Consider the following 12,395-nt stretch of genomic DNA (forward strand, 5'->3'; position numbering starts at 1 on the left):
CTTTCCCGTTTTCTGGGTTGATGCATCCGACAGCTCTGAGCCTTTGTGTGCCTCCCAGAGCCAGCTACTGCTCAGTCTCATGGTGGCTGTGTCTTCCCTGGGTTAGTGGCCTGGGGTTGATTTGCATTGTTAATGTAAAACTACTTGAGTGGCTCTGGGGCCCTGACGAAGGCCCCCAACCTCACACCTGTCACCCGGTGCCCCGAGACTCCGCTTCAAGGGGATAAAAGAGATCCTAGTGATGACATTCTTGGCTGCAGAAAGCAGAGGCTCTGATCTAAATGGAGGTGGTAGCAATCCTACAGGGTACTCTTGTGCCCACTCTCGGCAATAGGTGAGTTTCAAAAACTCTGCACAAATAATGAGTCACATTGGGGACGGGCGTGTCATTCAAGGGCAGCAATGGCAATTTCAGAATCGAAGAGGATGAAGTGTAAAACGAAAGATGCTGGAGTTCAACCATCTCATTTGCTAGTTGAAAGCAAGGCTGGGAGATGGAAAGTATCACACGGGGTGTTAATAACAACCTGGACACTGGGAAGATACAAGTAGCAAACCACCCTGCTTTTATCTGGTTCACATAGATTTTCATATAGTGGGTTTATTTAAAGTGAGGGTCACCCAAAAAGCTTCCTCAGACGCACGTCTAATCCCCTCTACCTCTCTGCCTGGTCACCGTCATTGCCTCAGGCTTCTTGATGTTTGACTTCCCAGCTCCCTCTGCGCAGCCCACAGATCTGAAATAAGAGGGCTGGACAAGACCTCTCAGGTCACCTCCCCGCTCGGCCATCCCTTCCATTCCTTGCTCAAGTATCTTATCTCCATCTCTGCCTTTCTCGTGCAGCAAGCTCCCACAGCATCGCCCTCCTCTGTTCCTATAGATCCCTGTGTCTCCTACAGCGAACCTATTAGAGCTAAACTAAGTGCCACCCCCTCCCTTATCACCCAGACACCCTGAGGTACCATCCCTGCTGCTGCCAGAGCCAGTCTGAAGTTTAATTTACTGCAGAGCTAAAAGCAGGAGCCTCCCTGTCAGCCCCTCACCTCTGCCCCGGCTTGTCTCTATGAGGACAAGCGTGCTATCAGCTGTCCACACTGTTTCCCCTGGAAACCCCGAGGCTCACTGGTTCTCGGGCCCCGTGAGGCCCCAGTGCCTGGAGGTGGGCACAGAGAGTGGGCTTCCAGCTGCCCCTCCTGCGCAGGATCCTGAGCTTCTCGAAGGCTCTGTGGGCACGACCTCCGCTGATTCAGAGCTGCTTCTAGTAAGTAAAGGCTAACATCCCTCCATCAGCTCAATAGAATGACTCCAAGTCAGCATCAGGGAAAAAGGTGAGAAGCCAGAAGAGTAGGCATCCGGATAGTGATGAGTCATTCAACACGCATTCCCTGCTTCCCTTTCCCCCCTCACATATGCGTAACGGGGACTCAGAAATGCATTGAATTACAGTGGTTAGAAATGGCCTGGCCCAACCTCCTCATTTTACAGATGGGGAAACTGAGGCTCACGGCCTTTCCCAGGAGGCAGCTAAGACCACACATCTGAAAAGTGACATAAATCTCAGTGGCTCTGCTGTGGGCTTGCCAGGGAGTGGCTCAGACAAGGGCAGACAGAGGTCAGACGTAGGTCATAGGTGTAGCTAGGCCGTCAGGTAAGGCCGCTGGGCCAGAGCTTGGAATATTTGCCAGGTGAGGGCATCCACGCAGAAGCCTTAATAGCATGCTTGAGGAAGGGAAAAAAAATGGAATACCTTGCGGCACAATGACAGCTGGGTGTGGCTAAAACAGGGAGCATCTGCCGGGGGGCGGGCGGTGGTGAAGGCCAGGACTGGAGATCTGTGTAGAATAGCGGTCAGGATCCTAATCCCCAGCACCGGGGGGCTTATCTCCTATGCCTCAAGCTCCTCATCTGTCAAATGGGAACAATAAGAGTTCTCACTTCATGAAGTTGCTGAAAGATTAAGTGAGTAGAAAACTTAGAGCAGTGCCAGGAGTCAGGTGAACTCTTGATAAATTTCACCTATTAGTATTATTTAGTAGTAGAACTAGTATTGTAACTCCTCGCTCTCTGGATGATTGTAAGGATTCAGGGTGGTATTATGTCTGCCAGCCCGGTGCCTGCGTGTGTAAACTCCCCGTACATGGTGTTGCTGCTTCCATGGTGGTCTGGGACCAGGCTGAGGGCTTTGAATGATACGCCGTTGGTGAGAGGAGCCAATGGTGGGTTTGTTTTCCTTCCAGTTTTATTGAGACGCAGTTGGCATACAGCACTGTGTAAGTTCAAGGTGTACAGCATATTTGACTTCCATATATTGTGAAATGATTATCACAGTAAGCTTAGTGACCATCCATCACCTCATATAGATACAAAATAAAAGAAATAGAAAAAAGATTTTCCTTGTGATGAGAACTCTTAGGATTTACTTTCTTGACAACTTTCATATAGAACATACAGCAGTGTTAATTAACTTATCCCGTTGTACGTTACATCCCCAGCTCTTTTATAACTGGAAGTTTGTACCTTTGGACTGCTTCATCCGATTCCCCCTCCCCGCACCCTCTGCCTCTGGTAACCATGAATCTGATCTTTCCTGTGAGTTGGTTTGTTTGTGTTTGAAGAATAATTGACCTACAGCGCTGTTGGTTACTGGTGTGTAACATAGTGATTTGATATTTCTATGTATTACAAAGTGATCACCGTGATAAGTCTAGTTACCATCTGTCACCATACAAAGATATTACATTATCATTGACTATATTCCCCACACTGTTCATTTCATCCCTGTGACAGCCGGTGGCAGTTTTGAGTTCTCCGATACCCTGGGGCACGCTGACCAGGGAGGTCCCCATTGTGGGGCGTGACAGTGCAGAGACCTGGCACTGCACCCTCACAGCACCCCTCTCGGCTCTGAGGCCAGCAAGGCCAGTCCATTCACAGAACTGAGAGTGGACAATGCTCCCGAGGCTCGGGCACAAGGAGCAGGTAGTCCTTGGTGCTGATGGAGATGGTTGTTTGCCTCACTCCGGATAGCACAGCACGACCAAGCACACAGAGAGACCTGCGCTTCGGCTCCACTCGGGCTTCGGCGCCCCGAAGTGTCTTTATGTGAAGGACTCTGAGCTCTCCCGGCCTCTGCTCGATATCAGCTACCGGTGGCCCCGATTGTTTACCACAGGGGCTCGGGGAGCGCCACGCTGTAAATAAAGAAGCCCCAGTTTCCTCGTCCCCACCCCGGAAGCTGCCCCTTCCCTGGAGGGCCTGCCACCGGTGAGCCTATAACTGCTCTGTGCCATCTTCAGCACAGCCAGACCCTTCCCCTCCCTGTGAAGACTCAGAGAAGGTGAAGTTCCCATAAGCACCTCCTGTCCAGCCCAGGTGTCTAAGGAGACTTCAAATCCAGGCCGGAGCTGGTATCTCCAGGGGAAGAAGTTTCCCCTTCTTGCAACATCCCATCATGGTGTTTTATTCCTGCAGCTGCTCTGTCAGTTGCCTTCCAACTCCTCTGCTGGCTGGGAAACTTGGTTGCCATGGCAACATCACTCACCTCTCCCTGCTCCCTGGGAGGCAGAAGTAGACTGCACCTCCCTCTCCTCCACCCCTCAAACTGCTCAGAGATCCTCACGAGACAGCCGGGGCCTGCAGAAACAGGGTCCAGGAAGTTTCAGAACTGAGGTCCTTTATAACCGATTTTTATGTCTACTGAAACGATGCCTGCACCCTTCATAGGGAATGAAAGAACAATTCCCAGATCCCAGGAAATCCCCAGGCCATGACTGCTGGGAAGATGATAATTCACTTTCATTGCACCCATTTTGAATCATTTCAGTTCAGTTGAACAAACATCTATTGATGAATTCCTTTTTGCCAGGACTGAATAAATGTGACCCCTGCCTTCAAGGAGTTTCCAATCCAGTGGGAAGTGGGAGATGGACACTCACAACAGCAAGCACAGGTCCACGAACCCTTGAGGCCAGATGTGTTTAGATTTCAGAACTTGCCGGATACTGGAAAGGTCATGTGGTGCTTATACCATACATTAAGTAGCATCTCAGATGGGACTTGGGGCTGAACCCCACACTCAAAATTAAATGCATGCTTACATTCAGATATTCATATGTTATAAATAGCTTCACATCTATCTATTTAGATCAGATTTTGCCACCAAATGAGTTTGATGAAACCATTCAGTTTCAGAGCCTTTTGGATTTTGGAATTGGGAATAAGGGATTGTGACCTTCTGTAAGAATTTCTTTTTAGAAGCTTCTCCTTACTGAGACCCTGCATAATGAGCTAGCTTGGGGCAGAAGCTGGCCAGGAATTCAGAGAACAGGGATGCTGACCTACCCAGCATGAAGCTGACTCAGAGCCACGGTGTGATATGAATATTGGGAGGGAACGGCACCTTCTCACCTATAGGCAAGAACTGAGTGGGGTACTGGAGGATCAGTAGGAGTTTTCCAGGCAGAAGGTCAAGAGAGGGCCTAGACCATGGTAGTCTGTGGGTGCTAATGGACTCCTTTCTCAGAAAAAAGTTTTTAAATGAATAAAATTACATAGATGGGATGACCAGGGAAACCAATTATATGGAAATGCAGATAAAATATTTTAATAGTGACATATTAATGTATGTATTTCTTTATTAAGGTATTCAATAGCCAAACCTAACTACTAGTGTAATTTCAAAGTAATTATGAATATGAATGATATTTCAAGACATCTGCAGCACTGTAATGTGATATGAAAACACTCACGATGTCTATCAATGACAAAGTCACGGCAACTGTTAATATACTGTGGTTTATTGCCTATATTCCAAATTGAAGGAAATGCTGAACTTCTGTTAGGGGTTAAGAGAAAATAATGCCATTTTTCTTCCCCGAAAATGTTCACAGACCACTGACTTCTGCCCACAGATCTCAGGCAGAAGGTTAAGACCCCTGGTCTAGTGAGAGAGAACAACTTGGGAATAGGTTCAGGTAGGAGAATCTGGAGTGTGTTCCAGGTGAGCTGGCGGGAAGTGGGAGGAGATGTGCAGTGGCAGGGAGCTGACCCTGGGGTGAGGGGTCGGGAGTTTGAACCCTGACTCTGCCCTTTAACTTTTCTGTTTTCTTACCTGTAAAATAAGGGTGACAGTAACAGTATCTATCACACCAGGTTGTTTCCAGAATTAAATAAGTCAGTTCACATAAAGTGCTTAGAATGGGCCATCAGTAGCACTTAATAAATGTGGGCTTTTATAACCTCTTCTTCCAGTCACTCTGCAGTGCATAACAATTTTCTGTATTTGCTTAGTTGTAGCCTTCATGTAGATATACATATATAATTTTATATCCTGCTTCTTTCTCTTAATATTATTACATAAATATTTTTAAGATTATTACAAACTGGGCTTCCCTGGTGGCGCAGTGGTTGAGAGTCCACCTGCCGATGCAGGGGACACGGGTTCATGCCCTGGTCTGGGAGGATCCCATATGCCGCGGAGCGGCTGGGCCCACGAGCCATGGCCGCTGAGCCTGCGCGTCCGGAGCCTGTGCTCCACAACGGGAGAGGCCACAACAGTGAGAGGCCCGCATACCGCAAAAAAAAAAGATTATTATAAACTGTTCATAAACATTTAAAATGCCTAAGTAATATTCCACTTGGGTATAAGACCCACACTTTAGATAACTATTGCCTTATGATTGGACATTTAGCTTATTTCCAATTTTCTATGAAAAGAGTTGAGTGGGCTTCAGTGTGGCTCAACAGCTATTTATTGAGCACGTTAACTCTGGGTCCAGCCCTGTGCTAGGCATGGAGGACACAGAGGTAAATAAGACAAGCTTTCTGCCCTGCAGGAGCACACAGACCTGTGTTTAGGATTATAATTGGCCTCGCTTTGGAGAACAGATTGGAAAATGAAGAATCCTGGAGACGGAGAAAGCCCTTAGGAGGCAGGTAGCAAAAGGGGCTGACGGATCTGTGACAGTGGGAGTGGGAAGGAAAGGATGGTGGGGGGTGAGCAGGTCAAATGGTCAGAACCTGGCCCCTGATTGGTATAGCGAGTGAGTAGATGCAGTAAGGAAAGGTAAGGAAGAGTCAAGGGCGACCACGGTTTGAACTTCAGGAGCTAAGGGGGGTAAAGTGAAGTGGTTAAGAGCTTGGGCTTTGGTGCCAGATGGATCTCCAAATTCAAGCCCAGCTCTACCATATATGACCTGTGTGACCTTGAACAAGTCACGTAAATTTTCTAAGCCTCAGTTTCGCCATCTGTAAAGTGGGGATAATAATGAATCTTCCTGACAGTGTGGAGATCAAATCAGATTATGTATGAAAAGTATATAACAGACATGATGTATTGGGAATAATAATAATGAGTCCTGTAACACATCAGTACCACTCTAAGTGCCTTGTATGTATTAACTCACTTTTTTTTTTTTTTACATCTTTATTGGAGTATAATTGCTTTACAATGGTGTGTTAGTTTCTGCTTTATAACAAAGTGAATCAGTTATACATATACATATGTTCCCATATGCCTTCCCTCTTGCGTCTCCCACCCTCCCACGCTCCTTATCCCACCCCTCTAGGTGGTCACAAAGCACCGAGCTGATCTCCCTGTGCTATGTGGCTGCTTCCCGCTAGCTAGCTATTTTACGTTTGATAGTGTATATATGTCCATGCCACTCTCTCACTTTGTCACATCTTACCCTTCCCCCTCCCCATATCCTCAAGTCCATTCTCTAGTAGGTCTGTGTCTTTATTCCTGTCTTACCCCTAGGTTCTTCATGACATTTTTTTTCTTATATTCCATATATATGTGTTAGCATACGGTATTTGTCTTTCTCTTTCTGACTTACTTCACTCTGTATGACAGACTCTAGGTCTATCCACCTCATTACAAATATCTCAATTTCGTTTCGTTTTATGGCTGAGTAATATTCCATTGTATATATGTGCCACATCTTCTTTATCCATTCATCCGATGATGGACACTTAGGTAGTTTCCATCTCCTGGCTATTGTAAATAGAGCTGCAATGAACATTTTGGTACATGACTCTTTTTGAATTATGGTTTTCTCAGGGTATATGCCCAGTAGTGGGATTGCTGGGTCGTATGGTAGTTCTATTTGTAGTTTTTTAAGGAACCTCCATACTGTTCTCCATAGTGGCTGTACCAATTCACATTCCCACCAGCAGTGCAAGAGTGTTCCCTTTTCTCCACACCCTCTCCAGCATTTATTGTTTCTAGATTTTTTGATGATGGCCATTCTGACTGGTGTGAGATGATATCTCATTGTAGTTTTGATTTGCATTTCTCTAATGATTAATGATGTTGAGCATTCTTTCATGTGTTTGTTGGCAGTCTGTATATCTTCTTTGGAGAAGTGTCTATTTAGGTCTTCTGCCCATTTTTGGATTGGGTTGTTTGTTTTTTTGTTATTCACGACATCCCTGCAGGAGAGGTGCTGTTAGCATCCCAGTTCTATAGATAAGACAGCAGTCTCAGAGAGTTTGGGTAACTTGCTCAAGATCTCACAGCTAGTAAGTGACCCAGTCAAGACTCACACTCAGATAGGCTTGCATCAGAGTTCGTGCTCTTAAGGACGGTGCTTTCTGCCTCTCTGCCAGAAGAGACACCAGAAGGAAGTCCCTGTGGCAACGCCCAGCAGGTAGGTGGAGCTTGTTTTGTAACCCAGGACATGGGTCAGGGTGTAGGATCACCTGGGCAGAGATGAGATGTGGAGTCCACAGGCAAGGTCGAGATTGCCCAGGGAGGGTGAGGCATGGACAAAAGCTGAATTTAGTGGAGAGGAGAAGGAAGAGGAGTTGGCTGAGGAAGAGAGAAAGACCAATCAGAGAAGCGGCTGAGAATCAGGATCGGATAGTGTCATGAAATTCAAAAGAACAATGCAATCAGCAGCATCAAATGCTACAAAAAGAGAGATAAGAACTGCTAGCAGACATTGGTGACCTTGGGGAAGCAGGTGCAGCAGAACAAGATGGGGTGTGGTCTTCAGCTATAGGGGGTTGAAAAGAGATGGGCGAAGTAGCTGCAAGGAGTAGGGCAGACAGAATAGGTAGTGGGACGAGCGGTGGGTGGGGTCCGCAGACGTGAGTTCCAAGCTGACTCGGACCTTTATTAGGTGTGTGGCTTTACGGGGAGTCACTTACCATCCCTAGGATGCTGTTGCCTTATAGGTAACATGAATAGGTAGTGGGATGAGCGGTGGGTGGGGTCCGCAGACGTGAGTTCCAAGCTGACTCGGACCTTTATTAGGTGTGTGGCTTTACGGGGAGTCACTTACCATCCCTAGGATGCTGTTGCCTTATAGGTAACATGAATAGGTAGTGGGACGAGCGGTGGGTGGGGTCCGCAGACGTGAGTTCCAACGCTGGCTCGGACCTTTATTAGGTGTGTGACTTTACGGGGAGTCACTTACCATCCCTAGGATGCTGTTGCCTTATAGGTAAAATCAGGAACTAAGCTCCACCCCTGAGGCTGCTGTAGGAATAGGAATTTGATGGCCAATGAATTTAGAGCCCCTAGCAGCCCCTAGCTACTTCTGTTCAAGCCACGGAAGTAGCTTGTACTTTGAAGAGGGTTCTTCAAAGGTAAAGCCTGTCCACAGTTACTCTGTTGCTGGGGAGGGTTCTGACACACTACTGAGTCCCCCTCAGGCACCCACTGCTGGCAACCTGTCAGTCAGCTGAGATCCAGATGTTAAAGGACCCCCGCCTGAGCCTCAGGCTGAAAGAAGACCCCACAGATCTATCGTTGGTGGGATAAATTACAGATCTGTCATTTGTGTGATAAACTACAGCACCGGGATTTGAACCCTGGTGCTCTAACCCACCGCCTGTGCCCCATTAGAGCCATAACTTGGCTGTATGGGCCAGTGGTTAGGACTCTGCTTTAGGAGAAAGAGCACCCAGGTTGCAGATGTGGCTTTGCAGCTGGCTCAGTAAGGATCCTTGGACTGATTCCTTAACCTCACTTTACTGACCTGACTCTTGATGTGAGTAGGAGAAAAATGTGTCCAGAGTTGAGCTTTGAGGTTTGCAGAGAAGGACGTCTCGTAGTGAGACTGGGAACCACAGAGCAGAATCCGAGGGGCAGCTCTGTGGTTCTGATATCACCATGTGTGTGCTGAGAATTGTCCTACATTCTCTGTCTGTTTTCTCCTTTTCTTCCCCCTCTCCTTTCTCAGTCTGTAACGTTTTTTCAAATTAATTTTTATTGGAGTATAGTTGCTTTACAATGTGTTAGTTTCTGCTGTGCAGCAAAGTGAATCAGCTATATATATACATATATCCACTCTTCTTTAGATTTCCTTCCCATTTAGGTCACCACAGAGCATTGAGCAGAGTTCCCTGTGCTATACTGTAGGTCCACATTAGTTATCTATTTTATACGTAGTATCAATAGTGTATATATGTCAATCCCAATCTCCCAATTCATCCCATCCCCTTCTTCCCTCCTTGGTAACCATAAGTTTGTTTTCTACCTCTGTGACTCTATTTCTGCTTTGCAAATAAGGTCATCTGTAGCGTTTTTCTAGACTCCACGTATAAGCAATCTTATACGATATTTGTCTTTCTCTCTCTGGCTTACTTCACTCTGTATGACAGTCTCTAGGTCCACCCATGTTGCTGCAAATGGCATTATTTCATTCCCTTTTATGGCTGAGTAATATTCCATTGTATCTATGTACCACATCTTCTTTATCCATTCCTCTGTCGACGGACATTTAGGTTGCTTCCATGTCCTGGCTATTGTAAAATCAAAACTACAATGAGGCATCACCTCACACCGGTCAGAATGGCCATTATCAAAAAATCTACAAACAGTAAATGCTGGAGAGGGTGTGGAGAAAACGGAACCCTCCTATACTGTTGGTAGGAATGTAAATTTGCACAGCCACTGTGCAGAGCAGTATGGAGGTTCCTTAAAAATCTAAAAATAGAACTACCATATGACCCAGCAGTCCCACTCCTGGGCCTGTATCTGGAGAATACCATCATTCGAAAGGATGTAGCATTTTAAAATCTTACGTTCTCTCCTCTTCTGACTGCGTGTCCTACCCATCCACTCATTCATTGGACAAACATGAACTGGGCGCTTAGAAAACATTGTGCTGGACACGAGGGAAATGCGAAGTGGGGATTTAGAGATAAATACATCTCAGCTCTGGCCTTTAAGAGGTTTGAAATCTAGTGAGAGGAGAAACACATCTAAACAACAAACTGAAACAGACACATTTACAAGTGTCTTAGAACAGAGGGAAAATCCATGGGCCTCGGAGCCCCAGGGAGGCTGAATTCTACTTAAAGGAGTTGCGGGAGGGGTAAGGAGAAGGTGGCATTTGAGGTGCTCCTTGACAGGTGAGTGAGTGTCCGGGGTAGAGGGGGGAAGGGCGCCTCCCCCAGGGGGAGGTACAAGGTCACAGAGCGTGCTGGTTGGTCAGGAAGGCACGTGATGGGCTCAGGGAAGCAGGAGCGCCAGGCTCCAGGCCAGGTGAAAGGAGGGTGGCATTGAAAGATGAGGGCCTTCTCGGCCACTCTCTCTCTTCCTTCTCCTCTCTCTCTCCTGTTCCCTTTGACTTTAGCTGAGCTGCTTTCTTCTCTCTGCCTGCATCATCCTCACTATCCTTTTTCTCTCTGCTTGTCTACCTTTTTTCCTCTCTAGACTCTCTTTCTCTTTGGGGGGGCTAACAGATTGCATGCTGGCTGGCCGTCCTGTGAGCTGGATCCATAGCCCCTTCAGCAGCCACGCCCGGGCTCCCAGCACCCATCCTGCAGGCTGGGCAGAAAGGGGGTGGGACGTGCAGGTTTCCACGGTGTGCCTCCGGCCTTCGGTGACAGCCCAGACAATTTATACACCCTGTTGGCTGAGGCCGTCTGTTGTCATAACCTGGGTCATTTCCTCATTTAATACCATCCATAAACTCCAATCAAACTGTCCTGGAACCCAGTAATCCAGGGGAGGAGAGGCACTAGGTTTGGAAGAATAGGAGAGGGGACCAGGCCGGGGACGGGGGGTGGGCGGGAGGTGAGGGGCCAGCGGGGCAAGATCGGAGGACTCGAGGCCGAAGCCCACGCCCCACCTGATGAGCGCCTTGTTTCCTTTCCTGCTCCCCACGTTTTGCCCCTGCCGCTGGCTGCAGTGTGTCAGATCCTTCCCAAGGGGGTGGTCGCTGTCCTGGGACCATCCTCCAGCCCGGCCTCCAGCTCCATCATCAGCAACATCTGTGGAGAGAAGGAGGTGAGTGCTGGGCAGGGTTGGGGGGCTCTCTGCAGGCTGGCAGCCTGTGCCCCAGGCCCAAAGATATCGTGGATTCTTAAGGGCTGGAAGAGTGAATCAAGGTCAAGGTCAACATCAATACAAATAAAAGAACTGGGCCTTTGTTGGGCACTTACTTTTTTCAGGTTGCTTGGATGCAGGGGACTCAGAGGAAGAGTTTCATAAGATTTTCAAGCTGAGCCCCTCCGAGTCTTGGGGTCCTGTGACAGGGGAAGGTGGGGTCCCTTGAAGGCGGCAGGTAGAGGGAGAGGCTGGGGAGAGTGGTGGTCCAGGGGAGGCCAAGAGGGCAGAAGTCTGAGCTCCACAGGAACAGCTGCGGAGTCTCTGTTTAGATATTGGGACTCTGGGGAAGAATACCTTTGGGGCCAGGCCTTGCTACATTTTAGAGCTGAATTAAAGTTTGAAAACCTCTGTTTTGTAAGCTCTCTAGAAAAGAGATTTTATTTTGCTTTCTTCTTCATTCACCAATTCCAGTGTTTACTTCTCCAAAGTGTTGGGTCCATTCCCTCTAGCTCTCGTTCCCTGGGAGATAAAGATGGTCGGGGATGAGTTTCTGAGTAATGAATAGCCTGCTCCCTATTCCAGCAACTCTCTCCCTCCTTTTCCCCCGGAGAAAACAAATTGGAAACTTCAGAGATTCTATTGCCGGAATCTTTCCTATTCCTTCTTGGAATCAATCAGTCCTTCCCCTTTCAGATACATTCCTGGGAGACAGTGGCAAGGTGACCCCATAGCCTCCCAAGGGCCTTCTAGCCAGGTCTTCTGGGAACAGATGGAGCTTGATGGTCAGGAGCTGTGGAGGGGACAGGGCGGAGGGACAGGGGATGGAAGGGCAAAATTTGCACCTGTCCTGGGAGCCTAGAGGCTCAGCCTTCCAGAAGCATTAGCTTTGGGAGGATCCAGTTCTTGCAATAGGATGGGGCACCTCCTTAGTGAGCTGCCCTCACCGAGGCAGTGGAGCAATAGACAGGCCCCTGCTTACCCCAGGCCCTCTGGAAGCCACTCCCTTGATGCTCCCACTTCTTTTATGATCAGAGGGCTTGGTCCCTGAGGCTTTGGGAAGAATACTGGTCTTCTCTGTTTTAGGAACCCACTCTAAGAATTGTTACCAGC

The 12,395-nt window shown here is 47.9% G+C and overlaps 1 protein-coding gene across 1 annotated transcript in view; it reads left to right on the forward strand.

Annotated features, from left to right (window-relative positions):
- GRIK4 (glutamate ionotropic receptor kainate type subunit 4) overlaps window positions 1–12,395 on the forward strand; it is a 311,029-nt gene that overhangs the window by 141,548 nt on the left and 157,086 nt on the right. Inside the window, exon 3 of the mRNA XM_060103224.1 lies at window positions 11,146–11,243. Within this exon, the coding sequence (XP_059959207.1) occupies window positions 11,146–11,243 (98 nt within the window). The remainder of the gene's footprint in view (window positions 1–11,145; window positions 11,244–12,395) is intronic.

Source organism: Mesoplodon densirostris, chromosome 7, assembly GCF_025265405.1.
Source record: "Mesoplodon densirostris isolate mMesDen1 chromosome 7, mMesDen1 primary haplotype, whole genome shotgun sequence".
Lineage (NCBI taxonomy): Eukaryota > Metazoa > Chordata > Mammalia > Artiodactyla > Ziphiidae > Mesoplodon > Mesoplodon densirostris.